Raw genomic sequence first — 20,222 nt, forward strand, 5'->3', positions numbered from 1 at the left:
GCGTTTCTACTGGAAGCATGTTCACCTGCAACTTCGGAATAATATATTATTTAAAAAGGACCTATTCTGCTATTCCTTATTTTCTGTTATATGTATACTGCTCCAGTGGTGTAATCTCACATTAAACATGACAAAGGCATCAATGATGAGGTCAGCACATGTATTCCCTATGAACCTAAAGCTCAGGCTTCAGGCTGATTTTTCTAGCCTTGGCTCTTTATGACATCAGTGGGAGCAGACATCCCTAGTATGGTCATCTCAAGCACACAGCGCTGGCTGTGAGCACAGAAGCCCCTCCCAACTACTGTTCAAATTTCATTTGCGAGCTGCAGCCAATCAGAAGGCGACTCTTTTAAAGGGAAGGAAAGGCGCTAGGACTGATCGTTTTAAGTCCACAGATTATACTCCTCTGTGGACACTGACACAGCTGGAGACACCAAAGCCAAGGAGTCGATCCCGTTATACTTCTTTGAAGTCCACGGCCTGAGGCGCACGTGTTGTTGGTGCACTGTAATTCAAAGTCTCTGCAGATGACAAAATTTACGTCATTCAAACCCAAGCGGGCCCTAGCGGACTTGCAGACGTGCAAGTATCACCAACGCCTTAGACGGATGAACTGAGGGAACCCAGTATAAAATAAATAAGCATAAAATAAAGTAATGAAAGCTCATTCAAAAAGTCAGCATGAATACAAAGAAAATCTAGAAACTGGAGTGCGCTGCTGATGGACTTTATTAACCCACAATGCACTAGAAAAGCAGGCGCTGCTCACTGCTGGGAAAAACACACTGAGGCATTTTGAATTGGGGTGGATGGGAAAAAACACAGTGGTTAAAGGATAACCCATTTTCAGTGAATTCTGCTTTATAATAACTGAACTAAAATTTATACTGCTAATTAAAATAGTACACTTAAAACACCACACATATAATAAACTGCTAAATAATAACAGTAACGATCTTGCATGTAACAGAGACACAAACATTTCACTAATGTTCCACATGACACAAATCACCCTTTTAAAATGTACTTTGGAGAGACATTAATGAATGATAACACTCATCATTGAAATAATCTATAATTACTTTTATAGAGCTTGCAGTCACACGTGAGACAAACTGATCCTTTGGGCAGAAAACGATCACATTACTAATATTCCAAAATGAAACTGAAGTGTGTGCAGGAGCAGAAAAAGCAAAGTTATTACTCACCAGCGTTGGAGATGCGTCTCCCTCTCTCCCAGTCCTGCTGCTCTCTGTCCAACTGCTCCTGCTGCTCCTTCTCCAGCCGCTCTCTCTCCACCTTCTCCCTCTCCATCAGTTCACGCTCGGCACGCTCCTGCTGCTCCTGGCGCTCCCGCTCCAGTCGCTCTCTCTCTGCCTGAGCCTCCCTCTCCTGACGCTCCCGTTCCTGACGTTCGCGCTCCTGACGCTCCAGCATCTCTCGCTCCAGGCGCTCTCGTTCTTGACGCTCCCTCTCCTGACGTTCCCTTTCTTGGCGCTCCCGCTCTTGGCGCTCCTTCTCCTGATGCTCTCTCTCCATCTCCTTCTGTCTCTGTGCCTCCTGAAGCTGCCTGGAGGAGCAAAAGAGAAGGAGGAAGAAAAGGAGTGATGCACGCAAACCGGAGAAGGGAAAAAAAAAAAATAAAAAATCACCTTGTTTCTATTGTCTTGAATAAATTAACAAAAAAAAAACTAAGAACCTGCTTAAGTCTACAATCGAATGATGAACGTGTTTATTTAAGTAACTGAAGAGATGAAAAATAAAACCAGATAAAAGAGTAAAAAGTGTCAATGCTGTGAATTAGTTGATGACCCTGGTGACCTACAGGCAATTACATCATTACATAAGACACATCATTATATAATAAATTCTCCTAGGCGCAATGACCATGCTGTTATGCAACTTCAGCCAACTTAGTTAAAATCTGGCCACATTAAAAACCACATACACCGAGCGCCTGAGGTGCACAGAGCCAGGTGTCTGTCAGAAAAAATATGACACGCAAATGTTCAAAACTCTCAGCCACCCCCCCCCCACCAAAGAAATCCTAATATTGACCCTAATAGTGTGTTCAGCACAGATGGTGTTTGCAGATTCATGTTTGGCCACTAGGTGTCAGCAGAAGGCTGAAGGTGTCGGGCACTGCAGCAGCAGAGGGAGACGCGAGGAATGGACCGTGTGAGGAATGCATGCGAGTGTGAGCGCTTGTGGAAATGAATTCAACTATAACAGAAAGGAAGCCATTTTTCATTTGCTGAGATTCTGTGACGAGATCCCTGCGGGGGAACTGTTCTGTTGTTGCAGCAGTTTGGGCAAAAATATCAAAAAAAGAACATTAATAAGAATAACCAACATAACACAGTGTGAAAACCAGGACTAACACATTAAGCACTTTTTAAAAGCAGAATAACTGAAGAAAGACCAAACAATATTCAAATGATGCCCCGTAGTCAGGGCTTTTTCAACAACTGCTATCAGGATATACAAGTACTTAATACTGCAATAATCCATACAACACAGTATTCTGTGTTTTCTCTGACTGCACATGACAGTAAAACAAATCTCTCTGTTTTGGACTGTAGATCAGACAAAACACTAAATTTGTGTTTCCAATATTCACAGTTCAGGGTTTTTGCTTTTTATCTACAATAAATAAATGTGACATCAAACAATAACTTTATATAATTAATCTTACTGGATTTTCTCAGATTATTTTCTTAAATGCAACATGTGCCAGCAAGCTGACAGGAAAAATAAGACATTTTGAGACCTTTTTTTTAAATTTCAACTTTCAGATTCTTTAATGACAAACAGGAAGCCTGCAACTTATTCTATATGACACACACAACAGGCTCTTGTAGAGATGCGGACTCAGTGAAAACGTGTGTACAGACTCGATAAGCTGTGCGGCAGAGCTCACTGGGGGAATAAACTGGAATTTTATTTTTACAAATTAAAGGAAAACCCATGGAAAAAAATCCCATTAGCTTTTTGTCAAGTGAACAAGGATGATCCCAATTACCAGGTTGACCTACGAAAACATTCCAGCAGCACTCTGTGGGGTATACATTTTTAATTGTAGTGCCCTTTTTGGGTGTGTGCTACAGGTGTTAGTAAACTGCCATCACCATCATGTGTTTGTCAGCCCCTCATGAAGACCTTGTCTTCTCTAGAGCAGGTCATGCTGACGATAAGAGATCAGCACATACAGCCCCACCTGCTGCTACACTTCTTTAAATGATACCGTCCATGCCAGGAAAAGCCTGTGGAGCTCAGCTAGTACGAAGAGACGGTCTCAGCACTGTTTACTACCACTGAGACTGCAGCTGAAAGAACACAGCTACATGCCAAAAGAACAGGCTACTTAATCAACACCTTCATTTAATTGTAATTACAGATAAATTACAGCGAGGCTCTGCCCCTCAATGGGCCACTGATACTGAGAGTTCTATAAGCTTCCACGGTATTCCCCCCTGGCTGTACATAGACGTTTTTAAAGGTTATAAAGTGCTTTTTCAACCTTACTGAACAAACAATCACACAGTGTTTTTTTTTTTTTTTTTTTAAATACTTTACATACTATATAGTACTTGCACACACACACCTCAAAAACTACAGTTTTGGCCACAGCAAATGCGTTCAATATAACCTGCATTATGTGTTTAACTTATTCTTTTTTTCTTAGGGTAAGTGAAGCCAGATAAGGAAGTGATATCCTGTTGAAATAGCTTCACACGACACATCCCTGCTCCACTGAAGAATACACAGATGAGCCATCAGAGCCTCCCTCCTTCATTGTAAAGCTAGCATTGTTTTGTGTCCTTTAAATTGTTGCTCATTTGTATGACACAGATGTCAAAGAAGCAACTCAAACCAGCCTACTGTAAATAAAAGATGTGTACACCTCCATACACACTAACAGGTACAGAATTGATGCACAACTAGGAAGTAAATTACACGGGCTGTCCCGAGTCCATCATGATGGCCGACGAGGAACGTGAAGAACATTTGTTTACAAAAAAAATATCACAAATAGTGTGTGTGTGTGTGTGTGTGTGAATTGGGGGAAAGAGCAAGAGATAAAACGTGAGGCAGGTGCAAACTGTGGGAGGGTGTAATCTGTCAGGTTCTCACACAAACACACACAGTTCCCAAGAAATCTTTCATTTAATTGAAAAGCCTAGACTGTTGTCATAGTCGATGATTAACTGGGTCATAAATTACATTGGTTGTAAATAAGTGAGTGTTACATTCATAAATTACACAAGAAGAGAAATGGTGGGAAATGACGCTAAATGCCAAAAGGCATTTTCTCTCTCTCTCTCTCTCTCTCACACACACACACACACACACACCCCAACTGAGATGCTGTCAGGTCACTTGCCCTCACTCATCCTGTTCTTCTGAAAGCTGACTCACAGCTAAAAGTCAATCATCAGCACAAACGTTGCTTAATGCAAACACTCACTCCCTTTACTTCCATCAGCCTGAGGGGGACGCACAAACTGCACTCCACCTGCCACACACATGCACACACACACACACACACACACGCGCGCGCGCGCGCGCACACACACACACGCAGAGGAAGGTTTGGATTTGTGGGTTCTTGCACAGCAGCAGATATTTTCCAAACCAATGCAAGCAGGTGACTTCACTTATGAAGCCAAGGAAAGGATGACAGATTTAACATCTGTTTCAAATCCTAACTTTACAGTGATACGTTTTAAACTGCAGAAGGAGTTGGCACATTTTGGAACAGCTTCCCAGGCAGGGCATAAAATAAAACTGGAGTTCCATTTAACATCATAATATGATGACAGGCAGGATTAATGACTGTTCACAATAAAAGTTCACTCAGGTCCACTACCTCCCCCACCCTTCTGTGCACATATACTTACCAGCCACTTTGTTAGGTATATCTGTTCAACTAGCTTGTTAACACAACTATCTAATCAGCCAATCACAGGGCAGCAACTCCAAGAGATGGTCAGGACAGCCTGCTTAAATTCAAAGTGAGCATCAGAATCAGGAAGAAAGGTGATTGAAGTGACTTTGCACGTAGCGTGGTTTGTGCCAGACAGGCTGGTCTGAGTATTTCAGAAACACACGCAGCCATCTCAAGGTTTTGCAGAGAATGGTCCAAAAAAAGAGAAAGTATACAGTGAGCGACAGTTCTGTGGGTGAAAAATGCCTTGTTGATGCCAGAGGAGAATGGCCAGGGTACTTTGAGCTGATAAGAAGGCAACAGTAACTGAAACGCCCGCTCACTTCAACCAAGGTATGCAGAAAATCATCTCTGGATGCACAACATGTTAAATCTTGAAGGATGTGGGCTACAGCAGCAGAAGACCACACTGGGTGCCACTTCTGTCAGCTAAGAACAGGAAACTTGAATGGTAGAGTCAGAATTCCTCATGAACAGCATGAAAACATAAATCCATCCTTCCTTGTATCAGTTGTTCAGGCTGCTGGGGCAATGGTGTGGGGATATTTTCTTGGCACACTTTGGGCCCCTTAGGATCAATTAAGCATCATTTAAACAACGCAGCCAACCTAAGTATTGTTGCTGATCATATCCATCCATTTATGAGCAGTGTACCCATCCTCTGATGGCTGCTTCCAGCAGGATAACACACCGTGCCATAAAGCTCAAACCATGTCAAACTGGTTTTTTGAACATGGCAATAACTATACTCATTGTACTCAAATGGCCTCCATAGGCACCTGATCTCAATCTAATAGAGCACCTTTGGGATGTGGTATAATGGGAGACTGACATCATGCATGTTCAGCCAGCAAATCACTTGATGCTACATCAAAATCTTGAAGGACTGTTTGTAGCACCTTGTTGAATCTACGCCATGAAGTATTAAATCAGTTCTGAAGCCAAAAAGGGGCTCCAGCCCAGTACAAGCAAGAGGGACGTAAAGAAGAGGACAGTGAGTGTATGTGGAAAGCATAAGGCGGGGAGAGCAGCACATAAAGGAGCAGCCATCAATGACAACAGATCCTGTATGTCAGCAATGAAGTCAGAATGAAAGGAGGAGCTGGGGGTGGAGGTGGGTTTCAAAGGAGCATGCAGATGTAAAATAGTTTTTCTAGTATTCACAACAACATACTCACACAGAACTTTATGTTATGTACTTAAAGGATTTTTTAAAATCCATCACACTCAGATACTGATGGATGCACTGGGAACAAGTGTGAACTGAAGAATCGGTATCTAACCGTTAGATAACCTGCTTTATGTCCTGCGCCACCACCAACCTATGAGGAAACTGGATGTGTTAAAGTATCAGCTGAGCAGTCAGCTAACGTGGTGGCACTGCAGCTCAGCTCGACTTTGCAGCCTGCATGAACTAATGCTGCGTGCTCAGTTTGACTGCTGCTGGTTTAAAAGCTTGATGAGAGAAGAACAATTTAACAGGTGAATCATTTCAGTGTTTTAGCTTCATTATGACTGATTCAGAATAGAAGATGTACTCAGTCTATTCTGACCAGCAAGATGCAAAGAGGTGACGAGATCTAAGAAAAATCTCTTCCTTCAGCACTGGTATGAATCAAACATAGCTTTCTCCCATTTCCCACTAGCAGAGAGAGAGAGAACTCCAAAGGACGGAAAGATGGAAGGAAACGGTGAAAGAAACACAGCATGGTATCACCATGACCCAATAACAGGGGAGCCCATGGAAGGCTGCTCCCTCCTTAACTCCCCCTCACTCACACACTTAAACTGTCCCAGTTCTCACGGTGCCTCAGCTGTGCATTGATGTAATTACAGAAAAAAACGGGGCAAACCTGGATTCACGGCCAATGGAAGCACAGCAGAGCCACGTCTCTGAGGATTTCACAGTCTTCTCTGGGGGCTTTCCTCATCTACAATAACCTACACTCTGATGGCAAATTAGTCCCTGTGGGATCCTCACTGCTGCAACGGCATCAGAACATCTTCAGGATTAAATATAGCTCATAATGTCACAGTTGATGGCAGTATCATCAGGCAGATCAGAAGGGGGTCCACGTTTTTCATTCATTTTCCAATTTTCTGTGTGAGGATAGCTAAAGCGCTAGCAGCAAAATGTTAACAGGGTTGCAGCTGGTACAACTGGTGCAATCTGCCAACCAGCAATGTTGGAAGGCAATCTTTGTGTTCTAAATCCATATGTGCTTTATTAGACAGAGAGAGGAAGTGTGGAGCTAATCCTCTGTAGTGTCTTGTTTGTGGAAAAAAGACGACTGTTAGCTGTGGTTGGAATTCCTGCCTGACAAGAACGGATGAAAACACCTACAGGTCACTCATAAGGCTTCCCAACAATTTAATATTTTTGCAAAATTTAAGGTCATCTGGTCCTGGAGGAAAAAAAACTGCTTGATGGTCAGAACATGAACAGAAGGGCTTACGGGGGACTGGCAGTGATGCAACTCACCAGCAACACACACTAATTTAGTGGGTCCCCTGGACTCTCAATAACTACAGAGGAGCTTCAGCTCCTCAAAGTTTCCGCTACTGTTATAAACCAGTGAATTACTACTGAGTTCAGCTGCTGAGGATTGGATTTAGAAGTTTAGTGACAAAGTGAATTTCTGCTAAAACACTGAGCACATCAGGGGTTATTACCAATCACAAGCTGCCTCACAATGAAGGCAATTAAGGTATTTGAGAAAAGGTTTTCTTCACATAATATTGTGCTCTATTTCAGTCAGAATTACTTTTAAATTGTAGAATATATACAGAATATAACAAAGTATATATACTATAGTAGATATTATGAGGTATGAAAAAAAACTCCCATATTTCTGATCTGTGTGTTATATTGATTACATGAGCAGTGTATTCATGGAAAGGACCACTGGGGTGCCTTGAGTGAATTTTAACAAGTTATTCCAATCACTTATTTAATCTGAGCAGTGATAAAACAAACAAACGTGTTTTTACATTTTCCCAATACTGGAGGGGATCCAGTGCTGATAGATGCATCACATTTCCATACTTAACTTCTCCCAGTACTGTAATGCTGAAGCAATGGTATCATGAAGCTAAAGCAACAAGCTGACTGACTGGAGTCAGCCAACTGTGTGGACAACATGCATTCAAATAAACGGTGTCTAAAACAAGTGACAGGTTCCAGTTCAGCATCTTGCTCTTAGAATTTTTAATATTTATAGCCAGCTTATTACCTTTTAGCCACTTTTAATAATACCTATAAAGATCATTTCCAACTCTGTATTTTTATTCTGGGATACTAGAGAACAGCTTGGCATAATTCACAATTTAGACAAATTTTCCTTATTCTTCTTATAAAAGGGCCTCAGGTTCTTCCTCAGGATGAATTGAGCCATCTTACCTCCCTTCCTGCTCCCAGGCCACCCTCCCTGATGTGGGGATTGACTGCCCCTCAAACAGAAGTTTTGAACAGCAGGTGGGTGGGGCTGCTGTGCTTCTGACCATATTACAGATATTCACTTTATGACATCAAGATCATCAGCAGCCCGATGACCTCGATATTTGCAGATCTTAAAATTTGAAACTTTGGCCATGTTACATATGTTTATAGTACTGTTAAAGCTGCACCTTCTGTGTATTTTGCTTCCAATGAGGCAGACTTTCATGTAATTTTTAAAGTGGTCTTGAGCAATAGTTCTTCAGGCTTTCTGAGGGTCTTTCAAAGTTTTGATTTGCATATTTTTTTTTAAGGTACTTAACACTGACACACGAATCATTCAAGCATAAAAAAGGCCCCTAATTTAAGAGATGAATCACTGTTGTGTCTGCACATAAGACAACTTAGCAAAGAACCAATTTTAAATTGCACCAACAAGATGATTCCCAAAGAGATATTGGTCCAAAACCTGCCATATCGTGGCATGGTGTGCTGTGAGTCCTTAAAAAGGAGGAAAATGGGTGAGTGGAGGCCAACAGAAGAAGTGGTAGGTTTAAAAAAAAAAAAAAAAAAGAAAAAATTATCTACATACCTGGATAGAAAACACAGTGGAACACCATCAGTCATGGATCGGCCTCCCCAGAGCCCGGACCTCAACATTATTGAAGCAGTGTGGGATCATCTGGATGGAGAAAAAGGCAGCCAACATCCAAAGAAGAGCTTTGAATGTCCTTCAAGAAGCCTGAAGAACTGGCTCCTGGGTGGCTTAGTGGTGAAGCCGGCGACCACATACATATGCCGCGTTGCGGTGCGGGTGGTGCGAGTTTGCGTCCCGGCCTGCCGCCAATTTGCCCGCGTGTCTTTCCCTGTATCTTCCCCCCATTTCCTGTCTCTCTACTGTCAATAAAAGCTGCTGTGGTCAAAAAAAAAAAAAAAAAAAAAAAGAAAAAATTTGAAGAAGCCTGAAGAACTATTCCTGACACCACTTAAAGAAAGGACAAAGCTGCTTCAGAGAGTTCAAACTGTGTTGAAAAATAAAGGTGGTCAAACCGAATTTTGACTTTCAACCTGTTACAATTGTAGAAACTCTGTTTTCGCCTCATATACTGTATTTCTATGTATGTTTGCACATTTTTTAATAAATTGCTGCAACTGTTTCCCACTTTCCGAGCAAAACAAAGTCAAGACCTTTGCACAGTACTGTATATATGAGACCAGAAATAAAAACAATAGATCCACTGTAACATCCATGCTACAGCGTTGTGTTTCCACAGGGACTTGTGTCGTAGGGGCACATTCCAACAGAGAAACATGAACTACTAGAGATGGTGTAATTTATCTTGTGTCTTCTCCATTTTGGTGAAGGACTTGCTGAATCAGTCCTAATTAGAGTGGAGAGGCAACCTCAGCTCTACTGCTGTCCAAGTTTGTTTCCTTTGTTGCAGTTAAATGGCTCTGCTGGTGTTGATGAATGTCTTCAGGCTCAGAGGATATTCCGACTCTTGACTGATGGAACCAGAAAAGCACACAGGAATCATGACTTGGTTGTTTCAGGATTCCAGGTGGAATATAGAGTTCTCACTGCAGGTTGATGCTTTTAGTAGTGCGCCAGCAGCTGCACAAATGTATACAAAAATGCTGAAATTTATGATTGTAACACACACACACACAGCATTCTTCTAAGGAGGAGATCATGACATTCCTACACAATGAGAACACCAAGTTAAAGTATCCCATCTGGAGAGATGTGGTTGTGATGAGTGTGAATGGGGGTAACCCGTGTTCTCTTGTATCTGTATGTGGAAGCAGGACACAGAGCCTGCAGTCTGTCGGGGCGACACCTTCGAGGGTTACTGTAGCTTTTCAGCTGATGTCATGCGATAATAATACGTGCATTCCTGTTCAGTGAGAGCAGCTTCTCTCACAGCCGGAACTTCACAAACACACACACACACACACACACTTTCATTAGGTAGGAATGACCGATGATTCCTCCTCACACACACTATTGTGGAAAAAGAAATGAGTGAAGTCCCTTTTACTTAGTGGAACGCTGTCTCGATGGTAAACAATATATCAAATATAAATTCTGATCAGCTCCTAATTCAGCAGTTACACCTTCTGATTGTGAAGCATTTTAAATTGGACATACTGCCATATCTAATGCAAAGAAAGTAAAACAACTAATAATCATGAAAGACTGGTAACGAAAATGAACGCAATGATGCTCATCATTATCAGTCATGTCCAGAATATAAAGCGACTTATTAATCTCAGGCATTCTGCATTTACAAATGTCCTTCATTATAATAAAATTTTGCTTTAGTAAAGTTTAGTTCTGTCATGGTCTGCTGCCTGCTAGCCTCCCTGTCACCCTGGATCAGGAGGTTGAGTGGATCTCCGTCCTTCCAGGCAGAGCCTGGATTCGTCCACACCTCGTCAGCTGTGGTATTTCAGGACCAGCTCAACCATCCAGTCTCTGCCAGATTATCTGCCTCCTTAGAGTGGAAACTAGGTTCACTGACGTTAAATTTTGGTCACTGCCATGTTGGTTTTTGGGTCTATATTTGGACCAGAAGGTGGAATGCTAAGTTATCAGCTAAAGTTACCAAGACTGATTAACAACCAGCATCCACAAACTGTGAAAGCGCAGCACACAGAGATACCTGCTGGTTAGTCATAAGTAGCAAACTAATAAAAATCCTTAATTTCACTCAGCAAAGCTGAAGCAGCAGGCCATATTATTCCATATTATTGATCAAATGATTCCATTCAAATCCTTCAAAGGGCACCAACAGCACAAACATGGCGGAGAGGTTCAGGTCAGTGTCTGTGGTGAGGTCTTACAGGCTGTTATCTGTGTCAGCATCACCTGCCAGTCAAAGCAGTCACACAAATTTAAGTCTTAACATTTAAATGAGTGAATTATAAAAAGTTAACACCTCAAATAATTGATATGAAGAAGAGAAATTAAATGCAGAAGCCAAACAGTTTCATCTACCTGACTAAAATCAATCAATAAATAAAAATGTTATGTTCATGGCTGATACTGTGTCCAAACTTTTGTCGGTACTCATATATATATATATTTTACAGTTTTCTGTCTAACAGATGGATTTCAGCGACATCCGTTGTCTTTTCCAGAAATCTTTCATGCAATGCCAGTTTGACAATATTTAATAAATTTGAGTGTTTCGTCACTTCCAGGAAATTGATGCCACAACTCCCACATTAAATTCCCTTTTCTATACAGTCTGCATATTTCCTGCCTCCGATGGGTGAATCAAAAACAAGCTCCTCTTCCCTCCGCATCCCTCTATGCCTTGCAGGGAAACGTCACAGGATTCAAAGCTGTGAAAAGCCTCCTGCACCATTTAACTGGCGTCTCACTCGCCTCGTGACAAGAGTTGCTGGGAAACCGTTGCTATGGGAGCGTGGGCGGCAGCACGGCACACCGCGTGCACATACGCACACACGCGCACGCACACATATTCCTTTCCTCTTTGCAACAACTTACTATGACTGACTTCAGGACACTTGGGGAGTCAGAGAGGATTTGGGATAATTTTGAAAACATCAAAAGGCTTTCTGTCAAAACTGAGAGCCACAAAAACCTGGAGGAAAACAGCTGCACAGGCACAACGCAAGTAAGTATAGAACAGAATCTGCAGTCAGGGTGTAAGGACCAAAGGGGCGCAATAGGAGTTCATTCTTTAAGGTGAACAAGAAATGCTACAAAAACTGCAGAAACACTCGCTGGATTTCTCTCATAAACCACTTGAACACTTATAATGAACTGAAATTAAAAAGACGTCAATAAGGTGGAAATGGAGCACATGAGAAAAATTAGTGTAAAGTGAAATAAAACACCTAAAACAAGAAAAGGAAAAAGTTTGAAAGTCACCATCAGGTTCAGCGTTATCAGTGGACAGGTGTCCCCACAGCGGTCTCGGCCTGGAGCCTCTTCCACGCCAGCACCTCACACATTCTTCCACAGACCCCCCCCCCCCCCCCCCCCCCCCCACACACACACACACTGTTTCCATATTACCAGCAAGCTCCAACGTTCACTTATTGATTCATTATTAATTGAATACCTTAGTACTTAATGACAGTCAGCGGTCTACAACACAGCACAAAGTTTGTCGTCACAAACGCTCGCTGAGAACCACTTTCAGAAGCAGCAGCTGTCGCTCGCACACGCTCACATTTTTACACCGTAATACGTCCACTTTAACAACGTGAAGAGAAGAAACCAACAGTGTGAGGGTCTCTCTCTCTCCACGTCGATATTCTCGTTAAACCGTGTCACGCTGATTATTCACCGCACCTTCCTTTTTCCTTGATATTATCAAACATCAGAAACACGATTAAAATGTCAAAAGTTTCACATTCAGCTTAATCAGATGCCAAAAAAGCTAAATTAAGTTAAACTGACAATAGGAATTAAATGTTCATTTAACACTGAATCACCTGTAAAGAGAAGCTTCTATGTGATGTCAGTGTAATCTGTCTGAGCGCCTGCTGTTTCAGGTGATTTGTTTTTACGTCGTCATAAATCACAAGAGCTTCGATCCATTAGCCGTAGGACTCGCTGACCCTGGAAATATTTCTTGCATCTATATAGCGTTTCATACTGAAACTCTGCTGTGGCTGTGAGACATCTCGGCTGTATGAACACTTGTTCTTCCTCGGCTGAAAATGATGTCACATTCTGGTTTTGCCATTTTGCCACAAGTGACAACTGCGCTGAAACTCCTGGGACACTCAAAGTCTGGCAAAAGCTGCCGGCCAGCTGGAGTCAGTGGCTCGCTTGATTGGCTCGCAGAACCAGGAAATGTTGTCTGAATGGATAGGAGCCCAGATGGACCATATGGACCTACTCTATTAAGAATCCAGCCCAAATGTGCAATATGCACAGACACACACTCTACGTGTCATGTGACCCACCGAAAAGAGCCTAACCTTGCTATCAAAGCTAGAAAACATACTGGTCTTGGTGGTGTGTATGCTTGTATGTACAGTGTGTGCGCTCATATCCAACACCGTCATTTGAGAACATCTGTGGATATCACCGCACGCTTGTGACGATGTTCACAGCAGAGAGCACGTTTCCACCTGCAGCTGCAGTGCTCTTCATCCTCCAACAGCGAAAACGAACAGAAACACATATTTATGTTTTCCCTCTCCCATACCTCCATCCTCGCTTTCATTCAAGACGATGCAACACATTTCCATTCTCTCCCCCGACACACTCACTCGCTCCCACACAGCGCACAGCTATTTCTACCACAGCCCATTATTTCCAGCTCGTGTCTTTTTAATCTGAGGGTGGTACCCTGCATTCCTGAACAGGTGGTTGAGCAGCACTTTTTCCCTTAGCTGCTGAACGAATGAACACATCCAACAAATACTTCCACCGATCCGTCACTCATTCCTGAAGCGGTGCGGTCTGCCTGCCCTGCGTCTGTGTGTTCATGAAGAGGAGGATTAAACAGGAAATGGAGAAGACATGGTGATTACTATGAAGGTGAAGGGCAGAGAAAAAAAACATGTGCATCATTTTTTCCTCCTATCACATGACTCAGTGGAAAATCCCTTCACAGAGATGTTTTGATATTCTAGGCTTCCCACAGTAGAAGGATCTCAGTGTTTGCTTCTCACACAGAGCGGAGACCCACAAGTGAGCAAGATGAAGCCACACTGATGAGTGTGGAATGTGTCTGAATGAACATGTGTGGTCACTGAGGAACGAGGTGGTCCATTTGATGGTTAGCGGATCTCAAAATGAGGCATAGAGGAATTTGGAGAGAAGGAAAGAATCTGCTTCCCATTTATTAACCCATATCCACAATCTCCAATTCTTTATTTACTCGCCCTCTCCATCCATCTCAGGGTACAAGGCTCAATGGATTCAAAAGCTGCTGCCACTGATAATCAGCACAATCACGTGGAGAGGTATGATGCATCTGTATCCACATCCAAAAGAGGACATCATGAAGAACATCTCCACCAGGGCCAATGAGAAATACCGCTTTCAAGTCTGGTGATGGGGGTGAGCTCAGAACAGTGAGAGCCAAACTGAACCATACTGTAAGAACAAAGTGTGCCCATGCTGGGAATATGCTAAATTTCTTCTGTGACCCTAGTAACACTGGGTACATTTGGCAGGGGAACGCCAACACCCCTGCAACAAAAGCTAATTTTCACCCTGACGAGAAAGCGCTGAATCTCCATGTGGCTGATGTCCGACCCTGAGCAAAGGGAACGTATGGAAGGCTGCAGGTCCTGACAGCATTCCAGGACGAGTGCTCAGGAAGTGTGCTGACCAGCTGGCACATGTCCTTACGGACATCTTTAATACTTCGTTGGAGCATACTGCTGCTGTTCTATCAGGTTTCAAATCTGCCACTGCCATACCAGTGCCCAAAAAAATCCACTATCACATGCAATCATACTGCCCTGTTGCACTCCCATAATGATGAAGTGTTTTGAGAGGCTGGTAAAGGACATCATCATCTCTACACTGCGTCCCTGACAGTCTGGACTGGGCACTGGTACTGTGCAACATCATTTACCAGCTTCTTCTGACTATTAGCTAACCCAGACAATGGGCTAACTGCCCAACATAACAGCTAGGTGGCCTTAGTGTGCTACCTTGTCTCTGGCAAAATACTATCTGAAGTCACATGATTCAAAAATTATATTTGCAGGCCCAACAGTCCTTCATCTTTTCCCAAAGCTTACAGTGTGTTTGCATTCATTTTAAAGAAGCAGAAGGATTGGTACTATTGTGTGTTTCATTTTTACACTACTCTCCTCACTCTGCCTCTTCTCCCACCATCACCCTCCTCACTGCTGTCATCCTATTCTCTTTGGTCTGCACATCCTTTGCTCACTCTAACGGCTTGATCCTGGCCTCTGTATCAGCAGATGACCTCACTCACTGATCTACTTGCTGCCTGTCTGTCATCCGCTGCTAAGTGTGGAACGTGACCGGAACTGGGAGAAAGAACAAGGCAAGGTAAGAAGGAAAAGAGACACGACAGCAGGCAGAAACTAAAGCACGAAAGAGAGAGAGCAAAAGGAGAAAGGAAAAAAGAAGAAATGGAGAAGCTGGCAGCCAGACTCACATTCACCTCAAACAATTAAAAGCACCACTGAGTCACACAATGTTTTACTGAATGTGTGAACAAGAGAGAAGCAGAGCATGACTGAGGGATGGCACAATGACCACAGCAGAGTGTGGAAGAATCCATATTTTAGCACAGATGATCCTTGAAGTAATCCGACCTCTATCCCCTAACCCTGGTAGTGACTGTGGCTTCCACACAGTCACAAGCATTTGGGTAATTATGGCGGTCACATAGCCAGGACAGATCCTAGAAGGGGTCCCTACACAAAGTACGCGTATCACATTTCATAATGTGTGAGCGCCAAATACACAAGGACGGACACACACACACACACACAAAGATGCAATTAGGTCTGATCTCAGCTAGAGTTCATGTCCAGTATTGACTCCTATTGACTCCATGCTGATGGGAAAAAAACATCATGACTACTCTGCCTAACATGCTGTTGGTCTACAGTGCCTGTGAAAGTGTCTGTTTGGCACTGAGATATTGGCAGCAAATCTTTTAACTCATAGAAGTTATGAATGTAATTTGCTGGTACTTTCCTTTCACTCTGGCAAAAGCTTCTTTTGGGGGAGGGGATGCCAGAAACAGTATATACATGATTACACTTCACGTGTGTCTGAATTCTGCAGGAATGCACGGATCATCCTGCAAAGGAAACTCACACCAGCAGAGACTCATGACCATCTATCCCAATAGGGCTGAAAAATCTGCTGTGAGTTTTACCAGCTTTGCTGTAGCAGCTGGTCAAAAAGGTGCATCTAAACCTCTGCTAACTATTCCACGCAAGAAGCACAAACGCATCACATTTCACATCACAATTATAGTCAAATTCCAAGTGTCCAACTTTTGGATAATGGGACCCCTGGATCCATCACGTTTCAAGCTTTCCCTTTGATGTCCCTATTTATTTGTCCCTTCATTTCATTCCCTTCATGATGTTACGTATGGTATGTGCTGCTCTTTGTCCAAGTTGTTGCAATAAGGTGGAGCTGGTTGGCTCATGTGGTGCACACTTGACTATAAAGAGCACCAAGTGTGAGCATCTCAGTATTTTCTGCCTGAACAGGTTCTAAACCTTCGCCAACAGCTGTCCTGCATTAATGCAGCCCTGTGTGTAACTATGTAACTGTGTGTGTGTGTGTGTGTGTGTGTGTGTGTGTGTGTGTGTGTGTGTGTGTGTGTGTGTGTGTGTGTGTGTGTGTGTGTGTGTGTGTGTGTGTGTGTGTGTAACTGTTCCAGGGCGTCTGTATTACCTGAACGAAAGACTGGCCTTGTATGGAGAAGAAAAACAAGGTTTTGTCTGAGTATACGTATGCATAAGCCTGTATATCCACAGCATCTGGAGGCATTATGTTCTAGCTGAGCTCTTCTCGTGCTCACTTGAAGAGCGACTGAGTACATGTACATTACAACTGTTTGTGCATCATTCTCTGGTGTTCAGTTTAAATGCCAATACAGCCAATCACAGGGCATAGCTACTGTTTTTCTGTTTATTTTGCTTATATCATGAATTCAGGCTGCTGGGTCTAAACTGTCCCCCTAACCTGTATATAAAAGATGGACACAAACACTGTGACATCACCGACTGGTTTGTCAGTACTGTTTTCCTTAGGGTAAGTGTTTTGGTTTGTTTTGTTTTTCTTGCTCTAAATCCCACCTTGCCTTATCATCCTTTTGGACAGTAATGGGGAACCATAACTTACAAAATAATAATCACTGACACATTAAATTAGTGACTGACACTATAAAATCATTAGGAAAGGGTTCACTCACTACCAACAAATTTTTTCATGCAGTAAATTAGAAGTAAAAAGTTGTCGATCACTGCGGTTTTTGTTTACCGACACGAACTGAGGACAAGCAACTGTTTCACATGTGTGCATAAAAAGGCATGGAGGGCCAGTTTTTTTGTTTATGCTACAAAGTAAAGAGAATTGTTTTATTAGTAAGAGGTGAAGAAGCGAGTGAGGCAGGCTGGAGTGGGTGGTAACGAGGGTCAGGGGTGAAAGGGAAAGTTTACAAGTTTACAAGACCTTTTTTCTGTGCACTTTGGCAACAATCGGCTAACTTCTGTTTGTGTGCAGGGTGGAGGAAAACAGTGAAGTAGTCTACAACTTTTGGGGGGGGGGCATATGGATATAATATTAACAAATTGTATATATAACATATTAATTTGATTTTTACTGCGGTAAAGTGCAAATTGGGATTTGTGTCAGCATCATGCAATTATGCGCCACTGCATCCCAGGCCATGCTACAATGTAACACAAAAGCAATGTAACAAGCAGTGTAAAGAATTACTTTGTCCAGGTAGTACTTAAGCTTTCTTTAAAGTAATAAGTAATGTGTAATGCATACTTTTTGGTAACAACCCCACCAGTGCCCAACACCGATTTTAAGCATGAAAACTGGTTTTGCTGCATATGGGTGGTCCTTACCTCCTCTGCAGGTCCATCTCCTCTGGTGTGGGGCCATTCTGAACCTGGGGGCCCTGTCTGGGCAATGTGGGGCCTGTAGAGGGCAATACACACAAAGACGACAACTGTTAGTCAGCTCACGTGATCATTGTTTCAGCCAAAGCACCTGACCTATCAACATGCAAGGTCGTATAAGGTAACTCAGGTCGAGAGCTGTTGAAAACAGTGCAGAGAAAACAGGCAGATTCTGACGGTTGTCACAGGAACCCAATATATGGCAAAATATCTGCAGTTTATCTGACTTCTGTAGATCTGGGGCGGCTTCATGTCCTGTAAGGCCATTTCTGACAGAGAGGCGCGTATTTGCCAAGAATGGGAGGTAAATATTTGGTGCTGCGCTGTAGCACATTCTGAGAGAAAGAAAAACAGCAACACCAAAAACTCTACCTCTACACTCTAATGACCTCACATTTCATATCAGATCCAAACATATATGACAAAAGTATCTGTGCCATATAATCTGATTTGGTACTCATTCCTTGTGCATACACAGTCTGCTACACTACAGGTTCAAGTCCTTCCACCTCTCCACCCTCCACAGAGCAGGATTCTCTTTCTCCTCATGTTCACTGAGATGTGTCTCAGGCTCTGCTGACGGGGGGCTTTGAGCCCAGGGGACAGAGTGCGTCCAGTTAGATTTGTTTTTACAGGAGCAAAGGAGTCACATCACCACAATAAACACATAAAGACAAAAATAAAGGTGCTTTAAGTTGAAAATAAAGTAATAAACACTGATGTTGGGGCTGGCAATCAAAGTCCAGAATGTGCAAATGACTGAATGAAAATTATTTTATTAGTAACTGATTACTGAATTTAGAACTTTCAGTCATTTTTCTAAAGAACTTTCTGAGCAGGAACACGATGTATCCATATCACCATAAATACTACATGATTCCAATCATTCATGCGGTGCAGTTATTACATTTGTTTATGTTCTAAAAATAGAATCAGTATTTCCGTCTTCTACAATCTCCACCATATCAGCACACGCTCTTATTAGCTCCTCTGTCATCTTTCATCAGCCAGTTTATCAACAATAACTGAGCAGCTGCTACAGGTAGGTGGGTGTGTGTGTTGTGTGTGTGTGTGTGTGTGTGTGTGTGTGTGTGTGTGTGTGTGTGTGTGTGTGTGTGTGTGTGTGTTGTATGCAGATAGAGCAACAGACAAGTTAGAATCATAATAAGGGTCCAACTGAAGACAAACACACAAAGCTCTGAGAATCTGTCAGGTTTTCATACCAAGCATGACAATTTATATTAAAGGTGACCTGTTCTGTTCCACAGTTTTATTCTTGGAAGTAGCATTACATTATTTACAGAAACATGTGTTTGTTTTTTTTAATAAGTCTGTCTTGTCCGGCAGCTTTTGTAATCAGAATTATGATCTGAACGCACTGTTGTGCCAAACATATTTTCCAAGATGAGCTCTACAGATTCACTATAGGCTCCTCTAGGTAGTGTTTTTTCTTTCATTTATTCATTAATTTGTATTATTCATATACGTGTATATGTATTATGACAATGCCAGAGCTGAGACAGAGAGAAAGAGAATGTATCTGAGGCAAAGAAAGACCCAGGAAACCCAGGTCGTCCGCAGCCCCCCCAAGAGCATTTAAGACCCCGGGCCACACATTCCATTAACAACCACATGCCCACCCCAGCAGAGGTAAGAGGGACCCCCCCTTGCCGAAGGGCAAGAGCACCAGAGAAGCAGAGGCAACGGGAAGCCGGTCATCCCAGCACAGACTGATGGTGGAGCCCCAAGGCCCCAGCAGAGACCCCGCAACACAGAAGAGGCCGCCCTGAACCACTACCCCCAAGGGAGCGGGCCAACAACCACACCAGAACATTCGGCCACGTCACAGAACCCCAAAGCGGCCACACCCCTGGGGGGCAGCAGTGACCGGTGAGGAGCTGCAGAGAAGATTATTTACAGTTTGAAATAATCTTCAGCCATTTTAATCTGGGCTTCGGTGCAAACGCTGTCTGGAACAAACCATTTTAGCTTCAAGCCAGCTTTCTTCTGATTGGCTGCCCCTCATAAATAGGAAGTGGATGAGTGTTTAGAGCAGTCTGAAGCCTGAGCTTTTGGCTCACAGGGATTACTTGTACATATGCTGACCTCATTATTTGAAACATTGGCCAGAAAAAGGAAAAGCAGAACAGGTCCAGTTTAACCTAAGGGGGAAGCAGGATTTGAACAGAGGAATTAAAAATG

General features: G+C 42.9%; 1 protein-coding gene across 3 annotated transcripts in view; it reads right to left on the reverse strand.

The window, feature by feature from the left end:
• enah (ENAH actin regulator) overlaps positions 1 to 20,222 on the reverse strand; it is a 148,409-nt gene that overhangs the window by 26,904 nt on the left and 101,283 nt on the right. For all 3 annotated transcript variants that reach the window (XM_030721300.1, XM_030721298.1, XM_030721297.1), the window contains exons 4-5: positions 17,967 to 18,039; positions 1,212 to 1,573 (exon numbers count right to left, since the gene is read on the reverse strand). In XM_030721300.1, the coding sequence (XP_030577160.1) occupies positions 1,212 to 1,573; positions 17,967 to 18,039 (435 nt within the window). The remainder of the gene's footprint in view (positions 1 to 1,211; positions 1,574 to 17,966; positions 18,040 to 20,222) is intronic.

This window comes from Archocentrus centrarchus, chromosome 24, assembly GCF_007364275.1.
Source record: "Archocentrus centrarchus isolate MPI-CPG fArcCen1 chromosome 24, fArcCen1, whole genome shotgun sequence".
NCBI lineage: Eukaryota > Metazoa > Chordata > Actinopteri > Cichliformes > Cichlidae > Archocentrus > Archocentrus centrarchus.